The 19,433-nt window shown below is 37.0% G+C and overlaps 1 protein-coding gene across 1 annotated transcript; it reads left to right on the top strand.

Moving 5' to 3' along the window:
• The first annotated feature begins 164 nt into the window (after positions 1-164).
• Positions 165-6,530, top strand: tcf19l (transcription factor 19 (SC1), like). Its single transcript, XM_028808478.2, has 4 exons — positions 165-379; positions 1,161-1,522; positions 2,372-3,320; positions 4,609-6,530. The coding sequence occupies exons 2-4, from the start codon at positions 1,252-1,254 to the stop codon at positions 4,931-4,933; spliced, it is 1,545 nt and encodes a 514-aa protein (XP_028664311.1). The 5' UTR covers positions 165-379; positions 1,161-1,251; the 3' UTR covers positions 4,934-6,530.
• The last annotated feature ends 12,903 nt before the right edge of the window (positions 6,531-19,433 follow it).

Genomic DNA, 19,433 nt, shown 5'->3' with positions numbered 1-19,433 from the left:
GATTATTTTTGCCCGTAGCGAAGAGATTAAAGATTGACAACAGATCGTAACCAATCATAACTGTGAAGGAAGTGACTTTGGCAAGTAGGCGTGGTCGCTCCCTGCGAAGCTCAAATTAGAAGGGCGTTCCGGTTGCGATGGACGCCGGCTGTTGGTAAGGCGGGCATAGCGTGAAGAGATCTCGCGCTAAGTGCTAGGGCGCGCCAAGTTTCAAAGTGCTTCCTGGAGAGAAGGTGCGCAATAACAATTATCACTACGATCGACAGAACATTGTTCAAAAAGTGAACATTTTCGATTGTATTGTGTTTTTGATAAACGGGTAAATGCACGAAGTTGTTAACTTATGAACAAAAGAGTTCGCGGCTATCAGAAAACGCTGGTAAGTGCGAACGTTGAGTAGCGTTTTCCTTGATTTGTTCTTGTCATTGATTTAATGCAGTTTGACGATGAAGTTAGGCACTTCGATCACTCACACCGGAAACAGCTGGGGTTGCAACTATCACTGGTATTTAATGTGTTAAATAACATCGACGTTGAATTAAGTAACTGAGACACTTCTGCTTACTCCATAATACTCTATAGCATGCTGAGAGCTATCTTACCACTGTGTCTTTTATGAAATACTCCAGAGTGTGAATATAGCGATATATGAATACGCATAGATAGCGATTACATTGGAAGTAAACAGCTTATCCTGTTGGTATTAAAAGTGTTACTGTATGTGTGCACACACACACACACACACACATATATATACAATATAATGCCTGTTAATTTTTTTTCTTAATCAAACAGTGAATTCCTGGAAAAGACGCCAAATTGTTATTCATAAGAATCGATGTCTGTGAATTTTCTAGTGACTCTTTTGTTCGTATGAGCTGCTGCAGTTTTTATATACCAAGTTTAATTTTGCTACAAAATCTGCACACAAAAGCAACCTTAATTCGATATTTCTTCTTAAACCCGAACTATTCCTTTTTTTGGTTCAGCATTCATGTTTGTTATTTTGGGGGCTCAGTTTTTAAGATAGCTGTTATTTAATAATATGCTGATGATCACAATCATTACTGTACGTCAACACATATCTTGCTTTATTAATCGCAATACTTACTGTTGTTAAGTTTTTAAATCCTACGCTTATGTGTTCAATTGCCTTGCAGCTCTGAAGATGGAAGACGTTGAGATTTGAAGGTGCCATTTGTTTGTTCTTCAGTACAATAGATTGTAAAGTAAAAAGCGGTGCTTGGTGGGATGCTGTCAGAGGTGCAGCCATGTTTCCAGCTTCTGAGGATTGGTTCATCCCCAATCTCTAGCTGTGTCTCCAACAAAGATTTGTACACCTTTCGGCCCGCCTTGGCCCGCTGTGTATTTCGTCTTGGTAGGCAAGTGGACATTTGTGATGTGGTCTTGCAGTCTGAAAGTTGTCTTATTTCAAGGCTCCATGCAGAAATTCAGGCGGAGAGGGATGAGGAGAACACCACTGCTGATTGGAGAGTTTTCATTGTGGATCATAGCACAAATGGTAAGATTTTCAGTTTGAGGCCATTCATAATTCTGTCACAGGTAAAGAAAGTATTATCAAATAGTTAGCAGTATCTAGCCCAAGTAATTATTGTCACTTTTGAAAGAAGTGCTTTGTTTTAACTATACAGTATATGTCATTTTTGACTTCTTTCAGTATTTCTTACTTTGGTTTAATTTGCTTGGCAGTTGCAAAGTATCTGTTGCTTTTATTCAGTTCATGTGTTTTTGTTACACTTAAAAGAGAACATGGGGTTTAACTCTGTAGTACATTACTATAATTACAACACTTTTCTCTATTTCAATATGTGGATATTTTGGATCAAAATTTACTGTAATTTGCTTTATTAATTCTCAGTTAATGATCAGCTGTACAGTTCATACAGGCACTGCAGGTCTCGTAATTGTGTTTGGGCAACTTTTAGAAGATCTGTGTAATATGGCTAGTTTTAGTGTAGACTTTGCTTTGGAATCCTTGCAGTAAGCTATAATTGTTAACATTTAACAAAGAGCCTTTCAAAGTTTCCTAACAGAAGAGGACTGGTGGTTCAGTCCCTGCATGCTCTGTGCTCTGCAATGGAAACTAACACCTGCAAATCCATTAACAAAGTAATTACAGGTTTTAAAACTTGCACCATTTACAGGTGAATGCTAAAGTAGTTCTTCTGTAAACATCTTATTTTCTTTAGAATTGTATTATCCTCAGGTTACCATATTTATGAAAAAAAATTTTGTTGTAGTTGTGAATGCTTTGGTTAGGATTGTAGGTGATTTATGAGGTGCTGCTGTATTTACCACTTTGATGAATAGATTGAAACTTTTGCTTACCATTTGAATTCTGTTTTTCTAGGTACATTGGTGAATGACATGCGTTTGCAACGAGGGGAACGTGTGGAGCTCAATGATGGAGATACCTTGATTTTTGGATTGCAAGAAGATCTACCTGGTTATAATGTCTCTCCACAAGATCACTGTGAATTCTATTTCCTCTTTCAGAAGGTTCAACTGCGACCTCAGGATTTTGATGCAATCACCAAACCAAAGGTCACTAATTCTGCTTCCTTGAAAAGTTCCTTGGTGCCACATGGCTTCACCCCTGTCTCCCCCAGCAAAGAAGGAGTGAAAGAGCTCACTCGCCGACCACTGACTTCATCACCAGGAGGTCGAGCCACACTTATACTTAATTCAATCGGTAGCATTAGTAAACTACAAACACGACCACTAACCTTTCATCCAGAAAAATCAAATGTAGCTATGAGTCGGCCAAAACTTGCCTTCACCTTGCCTCCTGTTAGCGCAAGTGAAGGAATTTTCCTACACATGCCTGCATCATCTCAGCCATCATCCTTATCCTCCCCTTCATCTTCTGGTGGAAGAGCGTCCAAGAACAGGAGGAAGTCGGCTCACACTGTATTACCAGAGTTGGAAGATGAAATACAGCGCTTTTCAGAGGAAGTAATGCAGAGTGCAGCCAAAAGAAGACACTGCAAATCTGAGTCAGATGCTGAACATGAACTGTATAGAGTTGCACAGACCAACACTGACGAGCACCTTCAGAGTGATGCAGCACCACAGGGGAGGCGTAGGAGGGTTCATAGTGATATAGTTTATCACTCACCATTAACAAGGGAGAAGAATAATAAAGAATGTAATAATGTACTTGGCCCATCATCATCACCTCCTATACGCCTAAAGAGTGAACAAGAAAGAGGAATAGAGATGCGGAAGAAGAGTACTGATAAAGCACAAGGTGAAGCAAATCGAAAAATGCTCCAAAAGTTGCATATCACGCCTACTGGGTAAGTAACAGAACAGATGGCAAAAGGTTTATTAATAACATTAACCTTTAAAAACCAGCTTAATTCAGTTTAGGGTTGCTGTCCAATGGATCATATCCTAGTAGCACTGGGTGCAAGGCAGGTGCCAACTCTGAATAGGACAGTAGTCTATCGCAAGGCTCAGTCGCACATGGCATTCTATGAATGTATTTATCAATTTAATGCACGACTTTAGGATTTAAGAAGTAAGCCAGAGTGCCTGAAGAATGATCTATTTGAACATGAAGAAAATGTCTACACTTAAGACCGTATTCAAGCATAGATTTCAAGCCATGGATGCTTTATCTTATAACTAAAATTACATGTGTGAACTGTGGGTTTGAGGACTGAGAGATCTGCAAGCTGTAGCAAGTCCACTTATTATATAAAGAGATGTTTTGTAAAAAGTAACATTAATTTCCTTTATTTCTATTAATTCTTTTTTTACTAGATTTCTGTAGAGGTAGCAGTGTTGCTGCTAATATACAATCTATATTCTTCACATTTTCCAAAGTTTTCTTTAGATACTGTATTCTGATTTTTTTTTTTTCCTCAAATTTAAAAACTTTTAGAATGGCCTTTCTAAATTACCGCAGCATGATAATTCTGTGAAAATCTTTGCGTTTCATGCATTTTTCATACTTTCTCAATGCAGCATTCTATCCAGGGTTAGTACCTGTCTTGCACCTGATTCTACTGAAATAAACTCCTGTCCCTTGCAACCCAAATGCACAGTTAATGACACTAGAGCAAAATGAGATTTCCAGTGCATTGTCACGTTTGTCTTTAGGGATGTGGACGGAAATAGGGGTACCTGGAGCGAAACACATGCACACAAAAGGAGGGAAATTCGCTTGTTATGGGACTCAAATCTAGGGTGATGGACTTATAAGGTAGCTGTACAAACCGTATTGCCCCCATAGGTACCCCTACCCCATTTTACTTGTGTTTTTTAATTCAATGTATCCTTGTTAAGTACACTTCAACTTATCTACCCAGCATACCATTCAATGACTATAATTATAATATGAAAAAATGATGTTCAATATAAATTGAAAACATAATTTTGAAACATAAACAGGTAAATGTAATGTCAGCAACCATTTGTTTGGTAGTATATAAAGATGAAAGATTGATCTCTACCACTAATTCACTGTATGACCTTTAACCAAGACAAGTTACATGACCGTGCAATTGTTTTTTCCTAGAAATGTTCAGATTATTTCATAACATGGATGCCACTAAACTAAAACCCCTTTTTTAATTTTAGGAAAAGGCGTGGAAGACCAAGAAAACATCCAGTTGACCAAGTGGTTTCACATGCTCATTATGGGGAGATGTCCCCTAAGGTTTCTGGTTGTGAAATTTATCATTCTCAATGTCCTGTTCAGAGTGGAAGAAAAATGAGATGGCTGCCATCTGAAACAGTTCATGGAGAACCATGTGCTGCCCAGCGTTGCCATTTCCCACAAGAGGAAACCGTACAGTGGGTTCAGTGTGATGATTGTGATGCATGGTATCATGTGGCATGTGTTGGATGCAGTTACAGCACAATTAAAGACTCTTCTGCAGAGTTCCACTGTGGCTGTCAGTGACTAATATGGTCCTATATTAAAGCCGACCACAGCACATGCCAATGGAATATATTATACATGTTGCTTTTATGATATATTAACAAACCATACCATTTTCAAAGTCTGCTTAATCCAGAGTAAGGTCACGGGTTGAGGTGGGGAGGGTTTGGAGTCTATCCCAGCAAGCACAGGGCAAAAGGCACGGGCAGTTTCCCTGGACAGAGCACCGGTCCATCATAGGGTGAGCACACACACGCATACATACTAGGGCCAATTTGGCTTCAGCAATCCACCTAACCTGCATTTCTTTGGACTGTGGGAGGAAACTGGGGTACCTAGAGGAAACCCCCGCAGACAACAGGGAGAACATGCAAGCTCCATGGAGGACATGGAGAATGAACCCTGGTCTCATTAACATCATGCATCTGTGCGACTGAGTAACAAACCTAGCTGGTCACAACCCCGTCATCTTATGGATATTTTGTGTATAGTTTGAAGTTGCCATAGCAAGTAATAAATATGTATTACCTTTTGAGGAACCAGGATATGTTCCTTGATGCAGTATGTTTGCTCTTAACTGATATACAAGTATTACTGAAATAATGCAATAGGGTGATTAAATATTCTTAACTTGTTTATTTCTCTTAGCTTTGGTATAAGAGAACACATGCTCATTTTCCATCTATCATCATAAAGCAAGTTAAATTTTGCTTCCTTCCTTGTTTACATTCTATCATTAACATTTCCAAAACATGCAGGGATTTGCAGGCTCAATGCAGAAATTTTGTATTAGATATCTGGGGCCTCAAGTATAAAACTTGCTTATGCTCGGAAACATGTAAGCTATTTATATGCAAAAGTTTTTATTTATAAAACACAGACTTAGCTTAGAAATTGGCTTAAAGTTTCAACCATTCGCAAGTCCTTTGCAGACCTTTTTGGTGTTTGCATTTTAGAGACTCCAGGCAGCAGGACAATGAAGTGAACAAAAAATCTGGTTTCATTGCATATTTCAATAAAATGTCAGTTCTATTTTGATGTCGGTCCATCCATCTTCAATCCATTTTTTTAAACCCAGTTGTTCTAAACCTATAACAGAACAGGTACTGAATAATTTCCACATGGTGAACTCTATAATATAGGCTCTTTTTCAGCACACAACTCCAAGTGGACAGCTCTAGGACAACAACAACATTTATTTATATAGCACATTTTCATACAAATGATGTAGCTCAAAGTGTTTTACATGATGAAGAAAGGGAAAAAAGACAAAATAAATAAAATAAATTTTGGGAACACTAATTAACATAGAATAAAAGTAAGGTCTAATGGCCAGGGAGGACAGAAAAAGGGAAAAAAAAAACTCCAGACGGCTGGAAAAAATAATAAAAATCTGCAGGGGCTCCTAGGCCATGAGACCGCCCAGCCCCCTCTAGGCATTCTACCTAACATAAACACAAGGACATCTGAATCGGCTTGTGAGTCAGTCTTTATCATGAAAAAGGTCATGCATACCATTAATGATATTTAAATTACAGAAAACATGTTTTTAAGTTTGTTTGACTACATATTGTAATTGAAGATGTGAGTTCCAAAATCTGCTAATTACACCTTTTGGTAAAATTTAGTGAACACGAGATTGTGACTTTTCATGCAGTTGGTCATGTGCCGAAAATATGTTTGAGCTTCAAAACCTGCTAATTGCAACAGTGTTGCGCTATAGTTTTAGGGATTTACTTTCAAAATCTGCTTATGGACCCAGATTTTCCTATTTATCGCCAAAATTTATCTTTTATACTTAGCTGATTTTGGAACTGAGCTCTTCAATTGTGGCAAATAAGCACTTTCTTATTTTAAGAACTTAAAGTATGAATAGTGTAACATTCGGTATGTGAATTTAACTGATTTGGAAGTTGTAATGTTATTTGTTTGCTTCATCACAGAGACTCCTCACATTTTTGTTTTTTAAATATTTCATCACAGTATGATGTTTTAAGAGATTTCCTTACACCTCAGTGCTGCTGTTTGTATTGGCAGGCATAATTTGCTACTACATGCACTAATATTTAATTGCTAATGCTAACAACTGAGGATTTGTTTGATAACGGGAGTATCTTTAAGGGAAGTAAAAGAGAATGATGCTCTATGCTAGTCAAAAGTCAAAATAACTTCTCTCAAGTGAACCATAAAACCGTTTACTAACCTATAATTAAAAGTGTACAGAGAAAATCCCCTGTCTGTTTTAAGGACTGAAGACGTGCATGTTAGAGTTCTTTGGGCAGGGCATTTTATAGCATTTATTGATTCATCCTTTAAACCCACGTATCCAGGGCAGGGTGCAGCTGGAGCCTATCTTAGTCTTGTAGGAAAATTGCCTGGACAAAGCACCAGCACATTGCAGGATGAACACACATATTACATTAATTATTGCCTTAACAAATGAGGGGAAAAAACACTTTATTTGAGACTTATTTTAGTAACATAATGCATCCATAATGCCTCAAATTCACATTTATTGAAGTTTCGTTTTCTGGTTTGAAAGTAAAGATCTCACTCAGGAACTTGGCCATATTTTATGATGATTAGCTCATGACTGTTCATAAAGAGTGCTTGTTAAGCCATGCACGGTTACTGGCGGGAAGTGACAGGGAGTGGTTGAAAGTGCTGTTTTTGCCTTTCTACCGTAAGCAAACTTTTAGTAAAGAATCTAAACAAAGTTTTATACATGAGGCCCCAGGAGTATGTTTGATTTATCTGCCTCTTTAATGTATGTCATGAGTCTGTTAAATAAATGTTTTTCATTAATATTCAGCAGATTGTTAGTAGGGCCAGGTTTTGTGAATTTTAACTTTAGTTTAAAACTGACTTATTTAGTTGGATTGAAGTATGAAAGCGTGGACAGTGAGGTAAGTATGGTTCCAAGTAACTGGGCAATTTGAGCAGTAACTAGTATTAATATATATTTACAAGAAAACAAATATATTGTAAATTTCAGTAAACGCTTAATGTTTTTCATGAGAAAAAGTGCATGTGTAAATGATACAGGGGAAAAAAAACACTACATGTTACAGGCCATTGTTAAGTTGTATGGAATCAGAATTACTGAATCCATCTAAGAACTTAGTTTACAAAATCATTTAGGCAGAATTAGATTCAGTGATAATTAAACTAGATATTCTGTAATTGGCTTAAATGATACATGATCATTCTAAACAGAAGTGTGATTTGTTTTGCTCCATTTTTATAGCACTTAAACAAGAACATAACTTGAGCTCTTTGTGCTTGTTTTATTCCAGTATTAGTATAACATTGTAATGTTGTATAGTCAGAGGCAATGTGTTTTAAATGTTTAGGAATTGGCTCATATTACCCATAATTAGTGGAAGACCACATTCACAATATTGATTATTAGATAATTACGCATGTTGCGTGCTAAAAGCAGCACTGATTGTCTGGGCATATATTTGAATAGTTTCATTTAACCTGAAAATGAATGGTTATTTTCTTATTAAAGCACCTTAAAGAATATTAATCCCTTTTACTTTATATGTGCCAACTGTAAAATTATGATTTAATGATCAAATGCGTGTTTTCTAAATTGGTTTTTATTATGCAATACAAAGCAAATGTGTTGGACTAGTGTTCTGTCCAATGTTACCTTCACCCATTACTACAGCGCTTTTTACAGCCCTCCACTTTTTCTTTCTCTCTCTTTTTTTGTCTGTTTATCCTTAAACTAGCTGTGCTATCCATCTAATGGGTGGGAATCTAGGTAATCAATGTAGACCTCATGTTTTGTTTTATTTAATACATGGATTTTTAATTTTTGTCTGGTATAATAATATGTATCTGAACCCTTTCCCTTGCAGCATCCTTTTCCTTTTCGGATAGAGCTACTCGTTTTTGCAGCTCCATTGCACCATTGTTTGTTGAACTGACCACTCTTACATTTGTAGTGTTATCCTGGGAAAATGTGGCGTTGATTACTACCATATTAGCCTGGTTTATTGACTCTAGCTTACTACTGTTGGGGATTTGGTGTCCCATCCTGTGCATTGATTTATCGTTTTTTTCTTATCATCCTTTGGTCACCACACAAAGTTATCAGTCATTACACCTGTAATTTTTGTTCTCGCAGCCCAAGTGGGTTCTAGAATGTCACTACGTCACTGCTGTTGACAGTCTATAAGGTTGGACAACAGAGCAGGCCAATAAGACCAATTTTCTTATTTTTAGACCCTAATTGGTTATTTTTGTTTTTAACCACCTTCTACATCAGGGGTGTTGAACTCTGGGCCTGGAGGGCTGCAGTGTCTGCTGGTTTTCATTCTAATCCTTTTTCTAATCAGTGACAAATTTTCACTGCTAATTAAATTATTTTTCCTTCATTTTAATAGCCCTGTTTTTAAGGATTCAGTGCTCTGAGTTGATTCTTTTCTTCATTAAATGACAGCCAAACAGAAATGAGACATGAAACGAGCCAAAAGATGACCAGCTAAACTGGGGCTTCAAACTCCAACCAATTTCACACCAGTCGGTTTCTTAAAGAGAAGCCAATTCTTGCTGTTTATTAAACTCATTATTTAATTCCATGGCTTGTTGCTGCTCTCATTCTGCCACAGCACACATTTCCAAAACTGTTGATTTTCTGTTTTTCTCTAAGAACAACGTCAAAATGTTTTAGTGACCTGAGAGATCAACCTTACCGAGACCATCACCTTTCTTTATTTTCAGATATTGTGTGGTGGGCACAGGTGAGCTGGTAATATGGCGGCTTGTTTTGTGTCTCATTATTGTGTGGCTGCTAATTAAAGAAAAAGAGACAACAAAGGGGCCTGAGTCAAGTTAATTAAAATTAAGGCGAAATAAGTTAATTAGCAGCAAAAACTGGTCACTAATGAAGAAGATGGTTAGAATGAAAACCTGCAGCACTCAAGGACCGGAGTTCGACATCCGTGTTCTACATGTTTTGCCTATTTTTTAAATTTTCTACCTAACCTTACCAACCAACACATATGGTCACTTGTCCTTTCAAGCTGATTTCTGCCTGTCCAGCTGTTACTTTCTGTTGGATGTATTCAGAGTTACCTTTTGTAGTACAGCATCTACGGGAATATACTATGTAATGCATGTAATAATGTATCTCATTGTCATTCTAACAGGTGGTGCATCATAAACATTACCACTGCTTTTACGAATGCCATACGAAATCTCATATAACTGGGACCTAGCAACCGAACAGACACACACACACAGACACTTCTCCTTTTATTAAGGTGGATACTTTAAATGTGCTGTCCAGATTTTTTTCCACTGAATCTTCTTGTATTTGGATGTTTCCTTCAGTGATTGGTGGTTAAATTTGTTCTTATGTACCTTTTTTTCCAGTTTTTGCAATTACTGTAACACTCATTGTATATTTGACAGTTAATAGCCTGTGCTTTAGACTGTAACTGCTTAAATACCAGCATATATGTCTTCATTTATCAGTATGAGCAGGTGTGTGCAGCATGCATTAAAGGTAAATATGTATGTATGTTCAAGCCAAACTATTAAAATTATATACATCTTAAGCTTTCAAGTGACTTTTAAGCTTGCATTTGTGGTATAGCACATTTCTAAGGATTTATTATGGGTAGATGCATATGAAGTTGGATGATTTAAGAGACAGATATTCCTTATTTTGAAAGTTAATGTTTTAATAATGACTAGCTCTTGTCTTCTGTAAGCTTGACTTGTGTTCTTTTGGTGCACCAAATAAATAATATATAACTTCTTTTTATTTTGTTTTAAATTGCTTAGTTTGGGAGAGCTGCAATGGTTTAAGGTTTTCCTTACAACCAGCTATTTAATCCAAAAGCTAACTTTTAGAGAGAGCGCAGTGATACTTAGTCCTGGAGAGGGAGGGTTACTGCTGATTTGAATTGCAATTAGTCTCTTAATTAATAGTAATTTTCTTCATTGATTTAAATCTACCGTATAAAAATTTCCAATATGTTCATAATTGTCTTCTGATGCACTGAAGCATCTTGGCAATCTAGTCTACGGATTGCAGTCTAGTCTGCAGTTGTCTCTGTTCCTTAATAAATTTAACTTTTGAAATGTGGTAAGTGTGCAGTGTAAGTACAGGTATATGACCGAAATTTAATTTATTACCCACACTGTTGATTGACTGATGTTCCGTACAGTTAATCACTTCTGCACCTTTTCTACATTTTTTTTAAACAACTAATTTAAATTGATCAAGACTCCTCAATAGACATTAACATAGACCATTTTTGCTGAAGCTAGTTTAAGAAAATGTCACATTTACATACTTCCACATTAATAGTACAGCAACCTACACATTTACATCAAATATTCATAAAAAAACATTATGCAGAATACACTTGGACCATAAAAAATGAAGTGCACGTGACTTCCACGCTTATTCAAATTTCACTTGGCCCTATGTATCCTATAGATGATGTTGGTGTATTCTCCAATGAGTGCTTAATAAACAAACAATAGGGTTTCCAGTGTGTTTTCCACAAGGGCCCATGGTAGTTTCTTTCCAGGGTTTTTTGTGATGTGAGCTATTAAGGCTGGAAGTCTAGTTTACGCTCAATGGGGTTTTTGTTTTGGCAATGAATCAAACCTTTTCCAGGCTGAGCTTCAGACCAAACATATTCCGATGAACTCCACACAATAGACTGGCGTACAGCTTAGGGCTGACCATCAGTACCTGCAGCCATGGCAGTGCATTGTTTTTCCAGTTCTCCCTTGACCAGGTTAGCTGTGATTGACTGTCTATGTCAAGGAGAGAGTGTGTACCACGAGTGGAGGTTCAAGAGGACTTGGTTGTAGGAGCAGGTATCCCTGGTGCGGCTTTTCGGTTTGATTGAATGAGTGTTTTGCAAAAGTGAGTAGATGAGAGCAATGAAAGTCCTTTTTTTTATTTTTTTTAAAGTTTGTTTGTATGGTCCACTGCTGCTCATGCATCTGCCTGCTCAAACCCAGTAATATAATTCATAGAACCACAAACCTCTTTCACATTATTTTGTTGCAGCTTGTACCTCTTCCTTGTGTAAGCATTTTTCCTTTTCCTCCAGTCGTCTTTAACTCCTCTTTATCACCTGTTTTAAGGTTTTTCTCCTTAATTCTCAGTAGAGACTTTAACAAGTGAAAGCACTTTACTCTCTCAGTGTTTGGTGTTATATGTGTAGAAGCTGATGCAGTCTTCTATTGGCAGTGAGCAAAATGTGATTCCACATTTTCCAAATACAACAAGGTATTTCTCAGTCAGTTAGCCAAACAAAATCTTGATGGGCCACAGTTGTCTCTCGTATTCATCTTCCTACTGTCCTAGTGCTTACTGGGTCTGGCTACATTACAAGCTCAATAATGTGGCAACATAGTACTTTAAAACAATGACCATCCTTAACTTTAACATATAGGAGGCCTAAAGTCGAGCCTCCTCTAGTTTAAGCACTTGAACACAATGAATAAATAAATGTGAGGATAGGAGATGGAAAGAGAAGCTTGATCAAAGTTTCAATAAGGTAGTTGTGAGTACATTGAGGTGCCCGTCTTAAAGAAGAGGGAATGTACCCAGTTATAAAGATGATGTGATCACAGTTGCAACTGGTGCTGTGGATTTAGCACTTAACACTTAGTTCAATGTATGGGCTACAGTCTTGTTCTTAAATGTTATTATAGCACAGGATCACAGGAAGACTCACTTGGCTCCACATAATGTATTTGCACCACCTCCCCTTGGTGCCCATCATAATCAACAATCACCAGAGGAGGACACCAAATTTATTGCTAAATAACCCCCTCAGAAATGAGGTATTAAGAAGCCTTTAAACCAGCAGCCATTTGTGTTTGGAATCATGAAGTGTGTAAGGCTTGACAGGCCAGGATGTAGCATTACCAGAATAAATAAATATTAATTAACAGGATTCCCACAGGCATGGAAATCCTGGAAAAGTTTTGGAAAATTATCAAATGACCTTTAATTTTTGGAAAAGTCATGGATTTTTTAAAATAAAGTTTTATGTCTTGTACGTTTGTAAATTAGCAAAACCTTGAAAAGTGGAATGCATTTGTAACGTTATGAGATCTTGCGCTAATTGTGTAGTGAACTGTAATGCATATGCCAAAATGCCTGGTAAATCTGTGTTCTGTAATATCAGGTTAACAAATGAAAAATACAAGCTATGGCTCCGTAATGGTGAAGACGCAGGAAGTGTAAAATATAAATTATGTTGTAAAATGTTTGATGTGAATAATAGGTGTGAAGCTTCGCTAGCAATTCATTCAAAAGGTAAGAAAAACATTGACAATGAGAAGGCAGCAAGAAAAACGATTGGAATTGACAACTTGTTCAACTCCTCTTCATCTACCACAATCATCGATTGCAACACATTTATGCTGAAATTTTGTCAACACCACCGGTTAGAGAATGTGGCCAATAGATAGATAGATAGATACTATGTCTAAGAGCCTCCAATATCCTGAATAACATTGCTATTTGCTAATCACCATAATAATATTTTAATTCTAATACTGATTTTTAAGCAGTACTAGGGGGCTTTGCCCCCTGCTCGCTTCGCTCACCAACCCCCCCGGCCTCTGCTTACGCTCCAGCCACTTTGCATCTCTGCCACTTGCGTATGTGGATTTCACTTTCACCAAACAACAAATCTTTTAATTCTTGCGGATACGCCTCTTCATTGGGAAGAAAAACTACTTTTCCCTGATGGTAACACAACTTAGACGATCTACAAGTCTCTGACTTAAAGTTTAAATCCGAACAATATATTTGATCTATTTTTGCTGTTCTGTTATTTGACCGAGTAATAATTTCTGTTTGTTTGCACTAATGTGATTTTTAGTATCATTTTTTGGGACTTTCAAATTTTAGTACTTCCATTATCTCTAACCTGCACTGCATGTGTATCGCGCCAACATTTTTGAATTCTTTACGATGTTCTACTTTGTCATCTACTCTTTGTCTTTTATTTCTGACCCCAGGTGTGGTTAAATCTCTTGGCACAAAGTCTCGTCTCACAGGATGTGAAAGTATCTTTCTGAAAAAGTTACGTCTCGTCCCAGGCTAAAGAGTCTTGTCTCGTCCCAGGATATTTTTATTGTAATAGAGAGATTTCTTTTTTGGTTACTAGGCAGAAAATGTCAGTGAATGTATTTATTATGTACACATGGTGAGATAAATCAGATATTTCATTGAGATCATAATCTTTATAAGCCCTATGCTGAAATCTACAAGGACCCCCCCCCCCCCAAAAACTCGCACAAACAAAATTAAGGCCCTACATTTAATGAGATTATATTACCAATAAATAATGCAATTATTTTTAAAATCAATGTGTTTATATGTGATGACTTTCACTGTTAAATACTTTTACAAAAAAAACAACTAAAGTCATTTTTTTGTTGAATAGGATTCATGGAACATTTTGTTAAGGAAAAGATCCCAAGAGAAGCAACATCAGCACTGGAGCTCCTCTAGGTCCCATTTCAGTAAACCAGTGACCAGAAGAGATGCATCAGTGGTGGATGTTGAAATTGTAGAAGGAGAAGGTCCTCAGTCAGCTTAAGGCTAATAAGGAAATTTCAGAGGGGCAGATAACTGAGCTCTTTGCCAAGCTTCTTAAAACTGGCACCAGTAAACTACCTGCTTGTCAGGAATATGCACTGTCTTGACCACAAGACAGATGGTCTCAAGTAAGGAGTTGTGTGTTCAGAAAATGAAGAGGGTCCTGCACACTCTTTGTCAGAGTAAAGCAAGTGAACAAGTTGGTGTATGATGATGTACTGAAGGAGCTCAAGGAATTTTGTAATTTTGCTGTTAGCACAGCAGACTTCCATGAAACTGACTCCAAGTCAAAAATGTTAGATGCTCTGTGTAGGTTTCAAAGCAGAGTTCAGACGGCTGTGGGATGTAGTAAAGGGTGCTGTTGGTTATGTCTCCTGGACAGGCAAGAGTGGAGAGGAAGTTCTCACTGAATAAGGAGATAGTAATGGAGAATCTGAAGGAGCAGTGAGTGGTTGCACAGAGAATCATCATTGACATCATTGGGGGAGTATGTACTGTAATGTTAAGATCATAAAAGGGCTTTTTTATGTCAGCTGCAGGAGATGGGCAGAAGAATCTTGCGTGAAGAACAGTAATAAAGTCAATTAGGAGTTGTGAGACAATCAGAAAAGACTGAGGGAAGGACAGAGGATTAACATCGAGGAAGACCCTCCTGAATGAACTTGACAAGCTGGGGAAAAAATAGAGACCAAGTGAAAGGTGATGCAAAAGCGCTTGAACATACCGCAGATGATTATGCTGTCAAAGCATAAACTACAAGCAAATGGACTTTAATTACAAAATCCAACTGCAAAAGAATAAAACTGACATAGTTTATGGACATCAACAAGCAAATTCTGAGGAAATTGGATGAAATAAAGCAGAGATCGTTGTGACTGATCACAAATAACACCTCTAAGTATTATTATACCACTTATGACATTCAGTTTTTCAGGATATTATTTGTACAGAAAATAGTTTGTGTTTATGAAGAGAAGCATTTTATGAATGTTGGAAAGTCATAACATTTGACCTACTTGTTTTGACTAACCATTGAGAAATGTTGCCAATTTTCTAGTAATGAACAAATTGTTGAGATTAAAGGGTAATGCCATGCAAAAATATATTTGTAATAAAGTTTTAAGTCAGAAAATGTTTTGGAATCAATAGAAAATTTTATTTGTTTTTGATTTTTATTATTTTTTTTAAAGTTTATTAAATCATACGTTTGACCTAACACTGTTCAAATTGTTTTGCGAGTTGTAGTTCACAGCTACAAACTAATAATGAAATCATTAATCCCTTAGTGGGGTCCGGTGTGCACGTGTTGAACTGGGGGAGGATTTGCAAAGCAGGGGCCTAAACATATTATTAGATAACTAACACTATTCTAAATCCCACAAACCTGTCACATCTGTATTATTGTTCTAGCAGTTGTAACGGCAAATGTATTTACAAAAGCGCAAAAACTGAGTCATGGAAATTTGCTTAGAAGCTATGCAAAACTCGTGGAAATTTTTTGGAATTTTTAGGAATCCTGAATTAAGCTTTTGCAAGGTGGAGCTGGAAAATTTTCATTCTTGGGGCACATTGCTTTGGTTGGACAGCCAAAAGGATTAGTCACAGCATTTGCAAGAACAGGACTGGAATGGTGTTTAACCTGGCATTAATAGGCAGACATTTTTGTTCAGATGTATTTCCTTATTACTGTGCTTCCCCAATTATTTATTTCTCACTTGTCTGCTTTGTGTTAATAAATTACTAAAATCATTGCTTTTGAAAATGAGCTGGTGTGTGTCTGTATTGTTTTAGGGATGTGCTGTGTACCCCAGATGATGATGATGATGTTGATAGCCAAATGTAATAAAAGTACAGTAAATCATTAACAGCAACAATTGACAGTTTTGTTTGCTTTTATTACATGGAATGCTGCAGTGCTTGCAATGGTTGTGCAGACTTTTATTTTCTATTTTTGCCACATTTGCATCTTTATATATAGATTTAGCTTGCATTTATGTATTTCGATTTTATTTGAAAAAGCATTTTATGTAATATTGCGCTCTATATGAGATTGATTTAAAGATGTGAGCCAAGGCCCTTTTGAAGCACCAACTTTTAAACAAATAAATTCTAAGGCAGTTTATAAGATTAAGAACATGTTCTTTTTTATTTTTTAATAATAAAGATAAGCAGGGACATAAAAGGGCATGTAAAGTGGTTACATAATTCATTGGAGTCATTTTTGTGACAACATTTGAACAAGATGAAGAGGAGAAACTACCACACCCTGCTGCCATTTTCCATTATAGTTGAACATCTGACAGGTTTGCTGTTTAACCTTCTAAAGAGCTAGCTGGGATCTTCAGAGAATGTGCAGTGCCTAATGTTACAGGGACTAGACCACGGGTGTTGAATTCCGGTCTTTGAGCGCCGCAGTGGCAGCAGGTTTTCATCCTAACCATCTTCTTCATTAGTGACCAGTTTTTGCTGGTAATTAACTTCTTTTGCAATAATTTTAATTAACTTGACTCAGGCCCTTTTGTCGTTTCTTTTTCCTTAATTAACAACCAAAAAATGAGACAAAAAACAAGCTGCCATGTGAGCAGCTCACCTGTGCCCATCACACAATATCTGAAAATAAAGAAAGGTGATGATCTCAGTAAGGTTGATCTCTCAGGTCACCAAAACATTTTGACGTTCTTAGAAAAAAACAAAATCATCAGTTTTGGAAATGTGTGCTGTGGCAGAATGAGATCAGCAACAAGCCATGGAATTAAATAATTAGCTTAATTAACAGCAAGAATTGGCTTCTCTTTGTGAAATTGGTTGGAGTTTGAAGGCCTAGTTGAGCTGGTCATCTGTTGGCTCCTTTCATGTCTTATTTCTGTTTGGCTGCAAGTTAATGAAGAAAATGATCAACTCAGAGCACTGAATCCTTAAAATCAGGGCTAATAAAATTAAGGGAACAAGAATTTAATTAGCAGTGAAAACTGGTCACGGATTAGGAAAAGGGTTAGAATGAAAATCTGCGGCCTTCCTGGACTGGACTCTGCTGTGCTGCCTTCTCATGCCATTAAGTTAAATCAACATTAAATGCCAAGTGAACTGCTGCTCTACACCAGAATTCTGGTGCCTTGTCCTTCAGTTGCTGGTATTGAAGTGTGTGTTGTTTGTTTAAAGAAGGACTTGGCTGTTAGTTGTGGTTGGGAAAAAAAAAACTCTTTTTCATCGAGTGTGTGTCCACATACAAAATGTAGGTATTTTTGCTGCTGTGCTTTAGGAAGCAGTCTTTGAATCAGTAATCACAAACAAAAATGAAGGTACAAACTAAAGTAAATAAGAAATGCAAAAATAGAGTACAAACAAAAGGACTGTGAAATGGTTATTAAGGGCAAAGGTATCAGAATTTTGTTGGAAGTCATCAAGAGGAGACTGAATACATACAAAACATGATACAAGGTGTGTGGACCTTACCCGGCCATCATTCTGCATCCGGTGAAAATGATCAGACCATAAACTCCCTATCGGCGAACACTTTACCAGTTAAATAGCAATCAATATTGTTACTATATACAAAAACAGACCTGGAGGACCCAGCACTCTTCAACAGATTGCAAGATCCATCCCCTTCCTCTGCTGTAGCAGCATGGGTGAATGCTGTGCAGCTTGCTAATCTGACTTACGCTCTCCTTTGTGTTCAGCCCAGTAGCGTCGCCAGTACCCCTGGACCCAACAACAAACAATTGTTAGTGTCAGGTATGGGATTATGCTGCAATCTACACCCTTCAGCTGAGTTGGCCAGTTTCCAGTTGCTTCCAAACAGCTCAACTGCTTACAAGCCTAACTCACCCACTTAACTTGGCACATCAAGACAGTACTTTGTACCTGGCCACAAGTCGATATTTTTGCCTGCATGTTTCCATGTTTACAACATGTGTTCATAAGTCAGCTTTAATGTTATTTAAAAAATAAATGCCACCACCCATATTTTGGTGCCCTACGTGAGAGTAATGTATAAGAAAAATGCCCCAATTCAAGTAATTATACGATGACATGCTCCCTTCCTTAAAATCTCTCTAAAGTGGGAGCTCACATACTATGTACAGCTTTTGACCCACCAGCATAAACATTAATTTTAAAGAAAGCCTATTTTCATTTTTGATAGGTCATGACAATATTTGTTTGTATATTTTATAATAATGAAGAGTAACATATTAAGTTGATACAATTTACTCACCTCAATAATTAATTACCTTTGCCCTCATTTTTATCATTATAATTGTCAGTATTTTTTTTACTAGTAAGATATTAAAATACAAAATGTTTTGTAATTGAGGATCACTCAGTAAAATCGAAACACTCGTGAAAACTGACAAATATTGTTTGGCATTCATAATGATGATTTTTATATAGATGGGCATGGTTATGTTGTAATATTAGGTTGCTTTCAACAACCCTTTAGGATCATTCATGGCGTGCCCATTCTTTGAAAATCAGGGAAATGGGAGAGCATGGATTGTCCATAATAAAAATTGGTAAAGAACAGCATAAACCCCTTGCCAGTTTTTAACAGTTACAGAACTGCCAACTTGTGTATGTAGTTAGTTGAAGCTAATTATTATGATGTCAACTCATTCTAGTAAATGCTTGACCGTTACACAAATCATCTGAATGACTTTTTTTGTAGGTAAATTTTGAAATGCATTAATCCAGAGCTGTATTAGTGGCACTTGATAATGCACTCTAGGCTTCTGAAGCATCATAAGTGCTACAGACTGCACTCAAGTGGGAATAATGGCACCACCAAAGTCATTAGAGGCTGACAATCTAAAAGACAGATCATTTCATAGCATCAATGCACAGGTACGTTCTTTTAAATTATACTGGCTTGTCATATTGTGCAATTCGACATTCTAATGAGAACAAATTCCTTAAGAAGGA

This window comes from Erpetoichthys calabaricus, chromosome 1, assembly GCF_900747795.2.
Source record: "Erpetoichthys calabaricus chromosome 1, fErpCal1.3, whole genome shotgun sequence".
In the NCBI taxonomy this organism is placed as follows: domain Eukaryota; kingdom Metazoa; phylum Chordata; class Cladistia; order Polypteriformes; family Polypteridae; genus Erpetoichthys; species Erpetoichthys calabaricus.
This window is presented reverse-complemented; position numbering and strand designations above follow the sequence as displayed.

Coding starts and splice junctions, on each gene's coding strand:
- tcf19l (XM_028808478.2), top strand. CDS start 1,252: ATGCTGTCAGAGGTGCAGCCATGTTTCCAGCTTCTGAGGATTGGTTCA. Junction 1,523..2,371: donor TGTGGATCATAGCACAAATG/GTAAGATTTTCA, acceptor CTGTTTTTCTAG/GTACATTGGTGAATGACATG. Junction 3,321..4,608: donor TTGCATATCACGCCTACTGG/GTAAGTAACAGA, acceptor TTTTAATTTTAG/GAAAAGGCGTGGAAGACCAA.